Source organism: Pseudopipra pipra, chromosome 25 (assembly GCF_036250125.1).
Source record: "Pseudopipra pipra isolate bDixPip1 chromosome 25, bDixPip1.hap1, whole genome shotgun sequence".
Classification (NCBI taxonomy): Eukaryota; Metazoa; Chordata; class Aves; order Passeriformes; family Pipridae; genus Pseudopipra; species Pseudopipra pipra.
The window spans coordinates 6,625,569-6,642,496 of NC_087573.1; the positions used below are offsets into that span (position 1 = coordinate 6,625,569).

General features: G+C 59.7%; 1 protein-coding gene across 4 annotated transcripts in view; it reads right to left on the minus strand.

The window, feature by feature from the left end:
- MYBPH (myosin binding protein H) overlaps window positions 1-4,483 on the minus strand; it is a 13,714-nt gene extending 9,231 nt beyond the window's left edge. For all 4 annotated transcript variants that reach the window (XM_064636113.1, XM_064636112.1, XM_064636114.1 and 1 more), the window contains exons 1-3: window positions 3,946-4,483; window positions 3,629-3,763; window positions 551-718 (exon numbers count right to left, since the gene is read on the minus strand). In XM_064636113.1, coding sequence (XP_064492183.1) covers window positions 551-718; window positions 3,629-3,763; window positions 3,946-4,300 — 658 coding nt within the window. In that variant the 5' untranslated portion in view covers window positions 4,301-4,483. The remainder of the gene's footprint in view (window positions 1-550; window positions 719-3,628; window positions 3,764-3,945) is intronic.
- Window positions 4,484-16,928: the final 12,445 nt, after the last annotated feature.

Genomic DNA, 16,928 nt, shown 5'->3' on the forward strand with positions numbered 1-16,928 from the left:
GGATGAGAGTGTGGCTGGGGGGAGGAGACGGGCAGGGGGGAGGACGCCGAGCTCCTGCCGCGGGAATTCGGCTCTGCCTGGTGAGTCCTTCACCCCCAGAGCTTCCCCGGCTGCAGAAGCAGCCCCTGGAGGTTGGGAAGGTTCTCCCTCCCGAGGAATTGGGCACAGGCACGGAGAATAACCCCAAAATCTGGGATCGGATCCGTTGGGTGCAGCGTGGTGCTCCAGGGGGGTGGGTTTGGTCCTTTCACTCAAGGGTTGGACTGGATGGTCCCGGTGGGTCCTTCCAGCTGGGAATGTTCCATGGTCTGGGCCAGAGGTTGGATGTGATGTGTGAGAGGGGCAGAGGCTGCAGGGATGGACACCCAGGAACTCTGCAGGGATAGACACCCAGGAATTCCGCAGGGATGGACAGGAATTCTGTAGGGATTTCACCCAGAAATTCTGCAGGGATTTCATACAGGAATTCCGTAGGTATTTCACCCAGGAATTCTGCAGGATTTCACCCCGGAATTCCCAGGGATTTCTCCCGGCACTCGGCAGTACTCACGGAGGATCTCCCTGATGAGCACGGGCTGCTCCAGCGTGGCCGGGGCGCTGGATCCGCCGGCTCCCACGGCCGTCACCCGCACGTGGATCTTGTCCCCGGAGCTGAGGTTTGGGATCGTGTAGCGGGTGGAAAGGAAAGGCTCCTGGTTCACAGCTTTCCACTCGGAACCTGGGATGGACCCAGCACAGAGCTTCAGGTGTGCCAGGGACAGACAGACAGACAGACACCCCCCCAGACAGCAGGAGCCCCCCAGGAGTGATCCAAAGAACCCCTTCCTGGGAAAGATGGAATGATTTGGGGCAGCAGAGGGAAAAGGGACCTTAGAGGGGAGGTCAGGCACCCTCTGCCAAGGAGTGTGGGGGGTGAAGATCTGGGTGTGAAGTGTTGGGGAGGAAGTGTTGGGGATGAAGTCCTGGGTAAGTCCTGGGTATGAAGAGCTGGGTATGAAGTGTTGGGTTATGAATTGCAGGGTATGAAGAGTTGGGTATGAAGTTCTGGGTGTGAAGAGCTGGTTATGAAGTACTGGTTTATGAAGTGTTGGGTAAGTGCTGGGTAAGAAGTGCTGGGTATGAAATGCTGGGGTATGAAGTGTTGGGTATGAAGTGTTGGGGTATGAATTGCAGGGTATGAAGAGCTGGGTATGAAGCACTGGTTTATGAAGTGTTGGGTTATGAAGTTCGGGGTATGAAGTGTTGGGTAAGTCCTGGGTATAAAATGCTGGGTAAGAAGAGCTGGATATGAAGTGTTGGGTCTGAAGAGCTGCGTATGAAATGCTGGGGTATGAAGAGCTGAGTATGAAGTGTTGGGAATTAAGTTCTGGGATATGAAGTGTTGGGATATGAACTGCTGGGGTATGAAGTGTTGGGTATGAAGGGCTGGGTATGAAGTCCTGGGTAAGTCCTGGATATGAAGAGCTGGTTATGAAGTCCTGGTTTGTGAAGCGTTGGGTTATGAAGTTCGGGGTATGAAGTGTTGGAGTGTGAAGTGTTGGGTAAGTCCTGGGTATGAAGTTCTGGCTATGAAATGTTGGGTTATGAATTGCTGAGTATAAATTGCTGGGTAAGAAAAGCTGGATATGAAGTGTTGGGTCTGAAGAGCTGCTTATGAAATGCTGGGGTATGAAGTGCTGAGTATGAAGTGCTGGGGATGAAGTTCTGGGATATGAAGTGTTGGGTATGAAGAGCTGGGTGTGAAGTGTTGAGGTGTGAAGTGTTGGGTAAGTCCTGGATATGAAGAGCTGGTAATGAAGTCCTGGTTTATGAAGTGTTGGGTTATGAAGTTCTGGGTATGAAGTGTTGGGGCATGAAGTGTTGGGTAAGTCCTGGGTATGAAGTGTTGGGTAAGAAGTGCTGGCTATGAGGTACTGGGTTATGAATTGCTGGGTATGAAGAGCTGGAAATGAAGTTCAGGGTATGAAGAGCTGGAAATGAAGTTCAGGGTATGAAGAGCTGGTAGAAGCTCAGCAGTGGAGCAGGAGGTTGTTTGCAGACAAGAAAAGGCATCACGGTCCAGCAAACCTGATCCTTGCTGACCACAGGTGTTTCTGAAAGCAAAAATCCTTTGACCCTCTCCTGCCAGTCTGCCCCTCTCACTGCCCCAGGGCAACACTGGGGCTCCCCATGTTCCCCAGCATGTCCTGCCCTCCAGGCAAGATGCCACCAGCCCCATGGACCTGTCCATGCCAAGCCACCTTCAAACCAAGGAGATTTTCCTGTCACTGCCAAATACCACCAGGGGCTCTTTCCCTTCACCACTGGCTTCCTGCTTGGAAGGGGCATCTCAAACCCATCCCACAGCCAAGGGGTAGAACCCCCCCCATCCCCCAGCTGACACAGCTTTGCCTCATGCCAAACATCTGAGGAGGTTCCTCAGCTGGAAAACGAACTGCCCCGGTCACCAGAGGCCTGGGTGTCCCTAAAGTGACCCCCGTGTGCCAGGGGTTACCCCTTCAGAGCAGGAAGGTTTTCCCTGTCAATGCCATCAGAGCAGCCAAATCCCCCCAGCTCCTCTTTCCTCTCACAGCTGGCAGTGCCCAGCCCAGCCCTCACTCAAACCTCACCAGGTTTGACCCACCCAGGGCCATGCCCCAGCCCAAGCACGGCAGTCACAGAGCCCCCGTGGTGGTCACAGCATGGCTGGAGCTCTCCTGCCACGCAGGCAGGCCCAGCAGAGCTCCCAAACTGTGCCCTCTGGGTGGCTGCCACCCAGCTCCCTCCAGGAACTGCTGCACCTTTGCCTGTGCCACAGAAGGGCCTGCTCGTGGCTGTCCCCTGTCCCCAGCCCAGTGATGGGAGCCAAGAATGTGCCAAGAACGTGCTGACCGTGTGTGCCACGAGCTGAACAGCCAAGGATCGAGTTCCCCGAGGCCCTCGGACCACCTGGGTCCCCCAAACCCCTCCAGGCTCCTGCAGCCCCAGCTCACCAGCCCCAGCCTCCCCCTGCAGATCCCACCAGACACGTGGGTCACCCACTGTCACCCCAAAGCCCAGCAGGGCTTCAAGAGAGGTCCCAAAACATGAGTCTTCCCCACCCCCCATTCCACAGGCCAGCCATGCAACCAGAGACCCACAGACCATCACTGCCACCCCCCAGCCCCCTCCACCCACCCACCCACCCTCCTGCAGGGCTGCCAATACATTCCAGCCCCTCTCGCCCTGCCTGGGATCCTTTCCTCCCTCATCCTCCCACCCCATCCCCATTCCTTCCCTGCTTTTCTTTGGGCAAACATGGTAGCATTGAGCTTCTTCCTCCTGTTTTCTTGGATCACCATCCCAACCCCAGGTCTCTGCAGAGCTGGAGATCACCAGGGACCATCCTCAGAGGGCAGGCTGGTCCCTCCTCCACCCTCCAGCTGGACACAGCAGTGACATTAAACCCCCTGCCAGAGACATCCCAACTATCTGAAGCCAACAGGAAGCCCCACTTCTCCATGGGAAAAAAAAAATAACAATTTAAAATGAACCAATTCGGGCAAAGAAAGGGAGTTGGTGCCCTGGGAAAGGCGTGTTCAGCTCCACCCCACACCCGCACAACACACCCCACCCCCCCGTGCTCAGGGGCAGGAAAACCCGGTCCTACTTCCATCCTTGCAGATCTCCACCACGTATCCATCCAGGCCCGCCTTGCCCGTGTGCTCCGGGGCTTTCCAGGTCAGCGTGAAGGAATTCTCACTCACCTCCTCCACGGCCAAGGACAGGGGGGAGCTGGGAGGCTCTGGAACAAACCGGGGGGTGAGGGCAGGCTCTGCCCCAGGACAGTCCCTCACCCTCAGCCCACCCACCCTCCTGATCCTCAGCAAAACCCCCTGGATGGCTTCACCCCTCCGTCCCCTCACCCCGACACCCCCCCAGCCCCTGCAAGCCCTGCTCCGCTCCAGGGTCCCGTCCCGTCCTCACCTTCCTTTGGTTTCTCGGGCTGGGGTTCAGGTTCGGGGGCCGGGGGTTCGGCTGGGGGGGCTGGGGAACCTTCTGCGGGGGCTGGAGGGGCTTCTGCTCCGGCTTCGGGGGGGGTGGGAGCGGCTTCTGCGGGGGCTGGGGGCTCTTCAGCAGCGGGGGCTGGGGCCGCTTCTTCTTTAGGGGCCGCTTCTTCTTTAGGGGTTGCTTCTTCCTTGGGGGCCGGGGCTGATTCTTCCTTCGGGGCTGGTTCTTCCCTGGGGGCCGGAGCCGCCTTTTCCTTGGGGGCTGGCGCTGCCTTTTTCTTGGCGGCCGCCGGGGCGGGTTTTTTGGCCGGAGGGGCCGTTTTCCCCGTCATCGCTGCAGAGCCGGGGGCTGGGGGACAGCGGGGTCTGGGGGCTCCGCTCCGGGGACTCCTCCCTGCTCTGGGGTTCCTGCTCCACACAAAAGGTCTCTGCTCCCAGTCCGGGCTCCGCGGTGGGATCCCCGCTCAGGTGTGTCCCCTCTGCTCCGGGACGGGGGAACCGGGTCACTGAGCCAGGACAGGGGCTGCGGTGACTTTTATAGGCTTGGGCTGGCACTTGTCACCTCCCTGCAAACCAATCTGCCACTTGTCACCCCCCTGCAAACCAATCTGCCCGCGCGGGCGGGCCGGGCCAGGAATAGCCACCCAGGACCTGCACATTCAGCAGCCCCCGCCACCCCTTCCTATGGGATGGCAGCACATGGGCCCGGCCCCCCCGGGCTCTCACAGGGCCGGGTCACCTTTCTTTCGGGACATGTCTCCTGTCCCCAGCACCCCTCTAGCTCGGGGCTTGCCCAAGCCCCACCCACAGCCCCTCAGCCACCCGCTGCCCCCCCCTGTCCCCTCTCAGCTTCTCCAGGGACCCCTGGACCCCTCGTGCCTTCCCCAGCCTCTGCACTGACCCCATACTCCCCCAGCCCCGTTAATCCTGCACTGATCCCCCCCAACCCACCCACTCCCCATCCCGTTCTCCCACAGCCCCTGGAACCCCAGAGCCCTCTGCTCCCTCTGTCCTCCCCCCACCCTCAATCCTACAATTTCTGGGGTTGGAACACAACCCTTGGGATCATTGGGCCCAACCCATGTAGCTGTCCCCATGCCCCACCCACGTTCCTGGAGAACATCAATCCCTCCCCAGCCCTGTGCCATGTCCTCCAGGCTCTGCCCTGCCTATCCCACCAGGACCTTGGCCATGGAGCCTGATCCCCTCAGAACTCATGACCAACCACCCTCCTGTCACCCCCCAACCCAAATTCACCCCAAATCCCCCCACTGAGCCAGGAAAGCCCCTTAATCCTACAGGACACAACCCCTCACCCCCTGCCTGCTCGTGTTTCCCTCCCTTCCCATGTATGAGACACTCCTAAAGATGCCTCTGCATCCCTGTCCTTCCTCAAATCTGGGCTGACAGAGTGTTTTCCCTGTTCCCCAGCTGATTCCCTGTGTGCAGGGAGGCAGCCAAGCAGGCCTGGCTCCCCTGGGTTCCGTGGTCCCCAGGGAACACCCCCAGCCATGGACAGCAGGGCCAAGAGGCACCTCCAGGACAGCCAGAGCAGGAGGCCTGTCCTCTGCCACGGCCAGGTGACCCAGCCTGGCACCAAGGGGTGGCTCTTCAGGGGTGGAGGGGAACTGGGGCCACCCGGGGATGGGAGGGAGAGAAGAAAGAGCAAAGCCCCTCTGGCCAGGCCTGGTCTGTGAAGGGACGTGGGGACATCCCAGAGGAGAGCCCGGGGGATGATGCATGCCAGCTGGAGCAGCAGGACCCTCCTGCTCCAGGGAGGGATGTTTGTCTCTGCCCTGGTTGTTTGGCAGCAGGACAAGGCCGGGACAGCCTGAGCTGGTGTCGGTGCCCCAGGGAGGGCCCATGTCCTCCACAACTATGTGATACCCCAGATGTTCCTCGATTACCTTCCCCGTGAGGAGGAATGTGGCAGTAAAACCTTCCCCTAAATACCCTGGGGATGCCTGAGGGATGAGCTTTCTGAGGCAGGGGGAGGTGACAGGGCACTCCCAGACTCTCCTGCTGCCATGGCCGGGCACGGCAGCTCCTCCTGCCCCCCGGAGCATCCTGGAGAGGCTCGGACTTGCCAAGTGGGTCACGAACCAGAAAATCTCCTGCAGCTGCTCTGGCAAGAGAGGAGACAGTGCTGCTGCCCAGGGCTGGAGGAGCCCTTCCATCTGAGCTCCTCCAGCTGCCCTTGGCTCCCAGGTGGGTCTGGCATGGAGGGCACCATGGGAGAAGCTCTGGTTCCTCCACACCTTGACCTTCAGGGATTCCATCCTGCCTTGACCCCTCCACTTGACTCCTCCACATGCTCTGATGACTCTTTCCACAGGTGGCCATTTCCAGGCTCCCACAGACATCCATAATCCTCACAAGTCTTCCCTGTGCCTTTCCCAAAGACGATCTCAATGTTTAATCTGCACTGAAAACACTTTGTTGTAAAGAAAAGAAAATGTAGGTTTCTTTTGATGAAGAAAAGCAATTTGAAGAGCTCTGAAAGCAAAATAAATCAATACCACCACTCTGGCTCGTCAGGAAATGAGCACACGGGTTCCTGTCCAGGTTCAATCTGGGGGAGCAGGGCTGAAAATGAAATGCTTTCCCCGGGAAAGGAAGAACACCAAGGCAACAATTTCGCTCGATTTGAACAAAACTCGAGTTTTTTTGACCTCCTGGATGACGTTTGGGTGCCGTTTGCTCTGTTGACTCACAGGGTGACTCATAGTTCAAGTGCAAATGAATCAACAGGGTTTTATCACCCCGACTTATCTGGGGCACGTTACTGGAGCCTTTTGGCATCTTGTTTATCCACACAAGACACCTCACACTGAGCAAACTCCAGCAGGGGTTGAGTAAACTCCAGCTGGGAAGCTCTGCTCTCCACGGCAGGGGCACCACGGCAGGTTGGCCAAGCTCAGAGTTGGAGGATTTCAGAGGCACCAGATCCGAGATGAAGGTTCCAGTTCCCACCACCATGGCTTTGCTGGTAGGGACCCAGCAGGGATGGGGATGGGGTGTCTCAGCCCCCGGGTTTGGGTGAGGGACCTCAAACACCCACAGGGACCGTTCACCTCAGAGCTGGGCCTCCATGGTCCTCGTGGGTCCCTTCCAACTCGGAATGTTCTGGGATTCTGACCTGGTGAAAATGAGTTTGGTGGTGGAAATAAAATCCTCCTCCTCAGCGTGGAAGTGAACATCACCCAGAGGGGGCTGTGCTGGCTCCAGCTGGGAGGGTTGAATATTAAAAATTTAGTGGTAATTAAAAATATCAGCCCGATTTTGCCTGGAACTCCAAGCGTTTCAGGGTTTTGCTGAAATGCAGGTTCTCCCTGATTCCCAGGGAGAAAAGATCTCTTCCTACAGAAAGCTGGGACTTTTATCAATTGGTTTTTAAACCCACGTTTCCAGGGCATTGATGTGTTTCCTCAGTTATCTTCCAGGTAACTGTGGGTCTAAACAGGGACCGTGTCATTTATTCCCCAAAGGATCAGATCCTCCTCGTGCCACTGCCCTTCCAACCCCCTGGTGACGCAGCACAGGCACCTCCCAGCTGGGTTTATGGACAGGGCCCCATTCCAAAGGGGTAAATCTATCCCACAAAAGCATTGGATTGATCCATCCCCCCAGATTTTTCCAGGAAATCAGAGCCCTGCCGGGTGGGAATGAGGGGGAGCCTCGGCAGCGCCTTCCCCGCCACGACAGCTGAGCGGGGAGAGGGAGGATCCTTCCAACAGCTGGGGCAAACCCTGGGGCTTCTGGAGATTAGGACCATCCCTAAACGAGGCTCCAGGATTAGACAGGAGGTGGGGAGACTTCCCACTTGTGCCTCGTAAAGCTGAGATGCCAAGGGCCCGGGATAAAGGAAGAGCTCCTTTCATCCATGTGGGAAGGGCTCTCTGGAGCTGTGACATCCTCCCTGTTCATCCCATAAACGGCTCTGGGGATCCTGGGGGGCTCTTTGCACCCCATCAGGGTTGAGACAGCAGTGGGATGTCACACCTGGGTCACCACGGGTCACCAGCAGGTCCATGGGCAGGGGACAGAGCCAGGCTCCAGGGGATGGTCAGCAAGGAGAGTCACCCACCCCCTGTGCCAGCGTGGGAAGGGGACACCCAGGGCTGAGGGGGACACCCCGGACTGAGAGGGACACCCTGGACTGAGAGGGTTCCCAGCGCCGTCCCCAGTGGGACACATTCAGAGCCACCCAACAGGAGAGGGCAGGAACTGTCCCCTCCTGCCATCGGCCACATCCAGCTCTGAACACATCACAGGGAGCGTGAGTCCGTGGGAGACACCTCAGAGGGCCAGGAAAACACCCAGACCCCCTGGATTCCAGCAGGAGGGAGGTGCCCAAACCCTGATATTGGGAGCATATTGCTGGTGGTCACTGGAGATGATTCCTGAGCGGGGCTGTCCCCTCCTTCAGCTGCTCCCCCTCCTGCCCCTGTCGGGCCCCTCTCCAGGGGGTTAAGTCAGACCTTTAAGGGAGTTAATTCAGACCTCCAGAGGGAGTTAATTCAGACCTCCAGAGGGGTTAATTCAGACCTCCAGAGGGAGTTAATTTAGACCTCCAGAGGGGTTAAGTCAGACCTCCAGACACCCCTGGAGCTCACGTGGAAAACACCCAGTGGCCAACCACAAACAGCAGCGGGGATGGCTCCCTGCCCTGCCCGGCACCTCCCACCTCCCACCGCCCTGTCCCGTCCCCGTCCCCATTCCCAGCACCGGCTCCAGCGTTTCCAGCCTGGCCGTCACCGCGATATTCGCGGGCGCTGAGTCAGGGGCAGGGACAGTGGCAGGTGGGCCCCGGACAGGGTTTCCATTGGTCTGTCACACACAAGTGGACTCTTACTTCACCCCCCAGCAATGACCGCAGGCAGGGGCTGCGGGGCCGGGCTGGGACGATCCCAATCCCGCTCCCAAAGCCCCCCCGGCTGCGGGGCCACCCCCCCGGGTTGGAGTTCCATCGAGTGTTGTCTCTAAAATGTCCATGCTGAAGGACATCCTGCCTGATGGGCTTCACTTGGCTGGCCCAGGCTCCTGCTCCAGGGGAATCCCTGGATCCATCCCGGCTCACACCAGCAGCACTCACGGTCACCAGGTGGATTCACTGGATCTTCTTTCCTCGTGGAAAGGGCTGCCCAGCCCTGGCACACTGCCCATGGCAGTGCTGGAGTCACCATCCCTGGAGGGACACCTCAGACGTGTGGATGTGGCACTTGAGGACCAGGGTCAGGGGTGACCGTGGCAGTGCTGGGCTAAGGGCTGGACTCAATCCCAAGGGTCTTTTCCATCCTAAATGATTCTCTAATTCCATGATCAGTTGGGGTTCACCCCCCACCAGCTCCCACAGCAGCACAGGGGGCCCAGCCCTGAATTCCTGAATTCCTGCCGGGATCAGGAGCTGCCGGAGGCAGGACCGGGGAATTCAAACGAGAACCGGCTCTTTGGGGGGTTGTTTTGGGGCTGTGCTGGGATCGTTCTCCTCCGAGCTGGGTGGGGGAGAGCAGCAGGAACACCCATGCAGGGATGGCCCCATTTTGCCCCGTGACTCGCAGGGAGCTGAGCCAGGGAGGGGCTCCGTGTCCCCTCCAGCCTGGGGACGGCACTGGGAAAACCATCCCAGGGAGACACAACCTCAGAACCACAGAATCACAGAATCAGTGAACCATAGAATTCCAGACTCACAGAATCCCAGGACATGCGGAGCTGGGAGGGACCCACAAGGGCCACCCAGTCCAACCCTCAGCCCTGCACAGGCCCAGCCCCAGAGTCCCACCCTGTGCCCCAGAGGATCAGCCAAACCCTCCTGGAGCTCTGGCAGCCTTGGGGCTGTGCCCACTGCCCTGGGGAGCCTGGGCAGTGCCCAACCAGCCCCTGGGGGAAGAACCTTTTGCTGAGATCCAACCTGAGCCTGCCCTGACACAGCTCCAGCCATTCCCTGGGTGCTGTGCCTGGTCCCCCCAGAGCAGAGCTCAGTCCCTGCCCCTCCTCTACCCCTGCCCAGGAAGGTGGAACTGCAGTGAGGTCTCCCCTCAGTCTCCTCTGCTCCAGCTGAACACACCAAGAGCCCTCAGTGTCCTCACATGGCTTCAAATCAAGGCCCTTCCCCATCTTCGCTGCCTCCCATGGACACTCTCTAATGGCTCAATAATATATAATTGGATGATATTTTACCCTACTCTGTTTGCACCCCAAGGAATTACTCGCTCCAAGCCCCTGTGCCAGCGAACGAAGTCCCGCCTCATTTTGCCGAGGGAGCCGCGGCCGTTCCCAAACTCTGTTTCCTGCACCCGCCGTGGTTCCGTGGATCCATCCCCCTCCCGGTCGTGGCAGGGGGGGCACAGCACCCCCCGGACCAGCAGCTGCCCGAGGGCCGTGACCCCCGGCAGCTGCCCCGGGCCGGGACGTGCCGGGCGGGCAGGAACCCTCACGCACCTTGGCACCGCATCCGTCACCTGCCGGGAGCGGGGCCAGCCCGGACAGGGGGGTCTGCCCGGGCTCTAGGGGGTTTTTTTCCAGCCCTGCCCTCCCTCCGGGGCTCCCAGCAGGACCTCACCTAGGACAGGCAGGCCGGGCCAGCCCCGCTCTGCCCGGAGTCACCTCTACCAGGGCTCGGGGGCGCCAGGAGGGCTCTGTCGCCTCCTGTTCCGCCGGGTCCTGCTCCGGGGCTGCAAACAGCGGCTCGGCTTTTCCTCCTGCGGTAAACCAGGTGCTCAGGAAGCCCCCAAGTGTCCCAAAACTGGTTTGTTCGGGATATTTGTGCCCAGGGGACGCAGCCACACACTCACTCCTGTCCCTGAGCTGCGCCAGCCCTGGGGCCAGCGCGGAGCCGGGACGGGCTGCAGCAGAAGGGGGAGGGCAGAGCTCAGCCCGGGGCTCCACCAGCCCCAATTCTGGGATCACCGGTGCCAGCAGGAGCCCAGCAGGAGCACAGGGACAGGCACCACCCCCCAGAGCCTGCTCTGCTCCTCTCCTGTCACTGTGGGTGCCCAGCCCTACCCTGAGTTTTTGAGGCACTGAAACCCCTGCCAGGGTGCCCTGTGACATTGGGGTGACACTCCAGGTCCCATCTGACCTGCAGCTTTCCCTCTGCTCTCCTTTACCTCCATCGAGGACTTAAGGCCACCCTGAGTGTCCCTCAAGGCCGCTGCTCCTCCCCAGTCCCTCCTGTGGGACCAACACTCCCCTGCCAGCTCTTCCCATTTTCCTCACATCCACCCCCCTCCTTTCCTTGCTTTAAACATTTCCACTTTCACCCCATTCCCTCTGCTCTCCCCAGCCCCTCTTCCCACTGCACCCTCCACCCCCCACCCCAGGCAGGGGCTCTGGAGGGCAGCCATACCCCTCCCATCCCTGGGGACACTGGTGGCACTGGGACAGACCCCTCCCATCCCTGGGGACACTGGTGACACTGGGACGGACCCCTCCCATCCCTGGGGACACTGATGGCACTGGGACAGACCCCTCCCGGCCCCGGGGACACTGGTGGCACTGGGACAGACCCCTCCCATCCCTGGGGACACTGATGGCACTGGGACAGACCCCTCCCATCCCTGGGGACACTGGTGACACTGGGACAGACCCCTCCCATCCCTGGGGACACTGATGGCACTGGGACAGACCCCTCCCATCCCTGGGGACACTGGTGGCACTGGGACAGACCCCTCCCATCCCTGGGGACACTGGTGACACTGGGATGGACCCCTCCCATCCCTGGGGACACTGATGGCACTGGGACAGACCCCTCCCGGCCCCGGAGACACTGGTGGCACTGGGACAGACCCCTCCCATCCCTGGGGACACTGATGGCACTGGGACAGACCCCTCCCATCCCTGGGGACACTGGTGGCACTGGGATCAGCCCCGTTTCAGATGGGGTAGCGACACCCCAAGGACGTCCCCAAGGGCACAAGGTGGTGGCACAAGGGCTTCTGTCCCTGCCATGGCTGGGGGGGTCTGGGGAGGGTTGTCACTTCCCAGGATTCTCTGAAGCAAATGGGATCTGCTCCCTTGGTGGAACAGTACATCCTGGATCCATCCCATATCCTGGATCCATCCCATATCCTGGATCCATCCCATGTTCTGGATCCATCCCCTATCCTGGATCCATCCCATATCCCGAATCCATCCCATGTCCCTCTCCAACCCAAACACTTTTGCTTGAGAACCTCCCAACCGTGTCCCCTCTCCGGAGAGTTTCCTGGGTCGGGAGGGACTACGAGAGGGGTTGGAGCATCCCCAAATCCCAGTGACTCCCTCCGGGTTCCAGTAAACTGTGAATACACTCCAGTTTGGGGTATTCCAGCTGCATCCCTTCCCCGCTGCCACCAGGGAGCATCACGGGGACGTTCAGTCCGGCTGGTCCCGCCGAAATCCCCTGGATATCGTGCCAAACTCTGGGAAGAGGCTGTTCCTAAGAGTCCCTGCTGTCCCCACAGGCAGGGGTGGCCCAGCCCTGTCCTGGATGCGGGAGCTCCTCCTGCCAGGGGGTCACTGGCCCGGAGCCGCTGTCCCCGTGACCTCCAGGGGGAATCATCCCCCCCAAAGCCCTGTGGGGCAGTGGAGGGGGGGGCCGGGGGGCTCGGGGAGCAGGGGAGGATCTGTCCATCCAATAATCTGCAAGGAAACACCCGTGGGAGATGCTCCGTCCTCCTCTGCCCACAGCGGTGCCAAAGGGACACTTGGATGTTGGCAGGGGAGGCCAAACCACCCCCTCCAGCCCAGGGTGACCAAGGACAGGGAGAGGGGACAAGGCTGGAGGTGGCTCATGTGCAGGGCCTGGGAGGGGACACAGACCCCGAGGGATCCGTGGACAAGGGACAGAGGGGGAGGGATCCTGTGCTTTCCAAGAGCTGCCCCCAAAGGAGGAGGAGAAATTCTGAGGCAAAGAAAAATCAAGAGCAGCCCTGGGAGAAGAACCTGGGGGGCTGGTGGGGGAGAGGCTGGAGAGGACCCAGCCCAGAAACCCTCGTGCCCTGGGCAGCGTGGGCAGTGGGGAGGGGAGGATTCTGCCCCTCTGCCCCCTCAGCTGAGACCTCCCTGCAGAGCTGCCCCAGCCCTGGGAACAACAGCACAAGGACGTGGGGCTGCTGGAGAGTCCAGAGGAGGCCCCGGAGATGCTGCCAGGGTTGGAGCCCCTCTGCTCTGGAGCCAGGCTGGGAGAGCTGGGAATGTTCCCCTGGAGAAGAGAAGGCTCCAGGGACACCTTGGAGCCCCTTGCAGGGCCTAAAGGGGCTCCAGGAGAGCTGGAGAGGGACTGGGGACAAGGGATGGAGGGACAGGACACAGGGAATGGCTTCCCACTGCCAGAGGGCAGGGATGGATGGGATACTGGGAAGGAATTATTCCCTGGGAGGGTGATGAGGGGCTGGGATGGAATTCCTAGAGGATGCCCCATCCCTGGAAGTGCCCAAGGCTGGGTTGGATAAACTTGGAGCAACCTGGGGTAGTGGAAATTGTCCCTGCCCATGGAAAGGTGGGACAGGATGAGCTTTGATGTCACTCCAACCCAAACCAGTGTGGGATTCCACGACCCAGCGGCTGGATGGGGAACCCCCCCACTCTTCCCAACATGTGAAGGGGATCCCACTCTTCCCACAGGATGGAAACACCCCGGGATCCCTCTGGGAATGGTGGCCAGAGGCGTCATTCCCATCCAGCCCCTGTAAAGCTCCGGGGGGTCTCAGGGGGGTGGTCAAACCCCGCAGGAATCCTGAGGGACGTGCGGGGCTCCGGCTCAGCCCCGGCTGCCGCTGGAGGCGAGGACCTGATTTATTGTCACAACCTGCAAAGCCCCGGGCAGGGGACACGGCCAGGCTGGGGAGGGGACACCTCCCCGCTGTCCCGGGGCACAGCAGAGCTTTGGGCTCCCCGTGAGCTCCCCGGCTGTGCCCCAATCCCGCCCAGCACCTGGAAAAGGGGCAACACCCTGGAGGTTCCCCTTTTTCCTGCCGGCTCCCCCCTTTTTGGGGGATGCAGGAGGAGCTGGGCCGTCCTTTCCCTCCCCGAGGGAAGGGGGGAGGGAGCTGCCAGGGCCCGTCATCCGATCCCAGTGTAAACTTAGCTTGGCCTTTGGGAAAGGACTCGGGGTGGCAAAGCCCGCAGTAAATCACGGCCCCGGATGCCACTGATGCCTCGGGATTAGCGAATCCCACAGCCCGGACTGGGCCGGGATTGGAGTCTGCCAGGGGAACCAGAGGGTGCTGCCCACCTGGGACCCCCCAGCTCCTGGAGGGGGAGCAGGATGGAAATTCTGGATTTTAGGAGGAGATGGGGAGAGGTGTGGGGTCAGTGCTGGGTGTGGGGTCAGGAATGGCTGTGGGGTCAGTGCTGGGAGTGGGGTCAGGAATGGCTGTGGGGTCAGTGTTGGGTGTGAGGTCAGTGTTGGGTGTGGGGTCAGTGTTGGGTGTGAGGTCAGTGTTGGGTGTGAGGTCAGTGTTGGTTGTGGGGTCAGTGTTGGGTGTGGGGTCAGGAATGGCTGTGGGGTCAGGAATGGCTGTGGGGTCAGTGCTGGGAGTGGGGTCAGTGCTGGGTGTGGGGTCAGCAATGGGTGTGGAGTCAGTGCTGGGAGTGGGGTCAGTGTTGGTTGTGGGGTCAGTGTTGGGTGTGGGGTCAGGAATGGCTGTGGGGTCAGGAATGGCTGTGGGGTCAGTGCTGGGAGTGGGGTCAGTGCTGGGAGTGGGGTCAGTGCTGGGAGTGGGACTAGCACTGAGTATGAGATCAGTAAATCTTAAAGCCCTGGTTTGGGGTCGGGGGTTGGAGCCCTACCAGGGAACTGGGGTTTAAATCCATGAAGTGAAAGGAAAAACGACCAGTGTGGTTTGTTTCCCAATCCCTGGGAGCTCTGCAGCCTCCTCTGCAGCCCCCCCACAAGGAATGGGCCCTAAAGCTTCTTCCATGGAAAAAATGGGTAATTTTGAGGGAGTGTGACTTTGACTGGGGGGGCTCTGCACCCCTGAAATTGGAACAAGGAGGGATTTGGGGGATTTAGAAGCCGTGAGTTTGGTGTTCCATGAGGGCTGACATCTCTTTTCCCTGCCCAGTCCAGGATTGCTTTTCTCCTGGTCATGGCTCAGAGTGCCCCAGCCCCCCTGTCCCAGGAGATCCCCCTGCACCCACAGACATCAGGGGGAAGAGGAACAGGCAGAGGATGTTCCAGGACACCCCGTTTTTGGGAGCTGGGAGTGACCACAGAGCACCAAACAGGGCAGGGAGAGAGAGGAATCGGTGGCGGGAATTTTGTAAACACAAGTGGACTGAACCCACCCGTCCTCAGCCCAAGCAAAACCCCTCGGGGGGGGTGGGATAACCAGAGGGAAAAGTCTCTCCAGGGGCCGGGATAACCAGAGGGACAAGTCTCTCCAGGGGAGGTCCCTCTTCCCGCAAAGTCTCCCGGGGTGTTTTCCTTGCTCTAATGCTGCCATCCAGTGGGAAAAACTCCCTGGCATGGGAAAGGCTGGAAGAGAGGACCTCGGGACACCTCGGGACGCCCTCGGTGATCTCCCTGCCAGGATTCTGCGGCTGGACCCCATCCTGTGTCTCCGAGCCCCGATCCCAGCCTGGATGCGACGGGAAATACGGGAACAGCTCACAAGGAGCTCCCTCGAGTTCTTCCGGCACCTTTATCCTCTCCCAGAATGCAGCGAGGGGGTGGGAAAGGGGTGAGGATGCCCCGGGACGAGCGAGGGGCGACAGTCCGAGCCTTCCTCCGGAGGAGGAGGAGGCTGCGGGACGAGCGGGCTGCCGGCACTGAGGACACCCCGCTCCCAACGCGATGCTCCCACCGGGATATTCCGCAGAAAACCGAATTCCAACGCGTGTTCAGCACCACAGGGGGCTTCCAGGAGGGAAAAAATCCCAAACGCAAAAGACCGTGAGGCCGCCCAGGGAAGCGGAGCCACTCCGGGACCACAATGCGGCCGTTTGTTGTCCCGGTGGGCGGCAGAATTCCCGCAGAAAGGAGCTTTCAGTGGGAATATTCAGTAGTTTCAGCTCCCTCGGCAGAGCGAGGTTCGCTGGATTGGGCGGGTGCACAAAGGGACAGTGTTTTCCTCGGGAGAGGGAGGTGTTGGGGGCTGGAACGCGGCGCTTTTCTTCCCGCACAGGAGCCGCTTGAGAGGAATCGCGGCGTTATCGAGGCGGGATCGTGGCCGGAGATTTTCCTTAAAGGGAGAAAGCAGAAAAGATTTGTGTATTTGGGAACGAAATCAAAGAATTCGGGGATTTCTTTCGGCTGGAGGCAGCAGCTGTTTTCCTCCTGTGGCGCCGGTTTCCAGGAAAGCAGCGATTTTCCTCCAAAACCAAGGGGGAAAACCCCAAACTTTTTCTTTTCTCTTCGTGCCAAGGAGGAAATTTGCCCTGGGAACAAGCCCTGTGTGCAAACAAACTGCTGCTCCCTCCTCCGGGAAGCACAAATGCTTTACCACCCACTCAAAACTGGCCCGAAAATGACTCCTGGAGCAGCAATTCCCTGATAACCCCAAGGAGGAGGCAGAATCCTGGCTGGATCAGAGGCTCATCCCCCGGTGGGGATGGATTTTGGAAGCATCCACCACCTCTGCGAGCTGGCAAAGGCCGTTCCCCCCGGCTGCAAACCCACCCTCGAGCTCCGGCCCACGCTCGGGAAAGGGAAGGGGATGATGGGAGGTGTTGCAAAACATGGAAGATTGGGATATTTGGTACATGGAATCTGCTCCACAGCTGCAAATGGCCCCACTGAGGCCGAGAACACAGCTCATCACACAGACAGCCCTAATAAATGTGCCCAAGGTCCCTCCGTGGGTTTAATTAGGCTACGGAAGGTATAAAACTACTTAAATTACCAGACCAGAGATGGTTTGGGTTGGAAGGGATCTTTAATTACTGTCTAAACACTGTCCTAGAGGAAATATTAGGGGTGTGGACAAGCTGAGGATGGGAAAGGGGGATTTTTTTCTTTTAAAGGGATCACTGGTT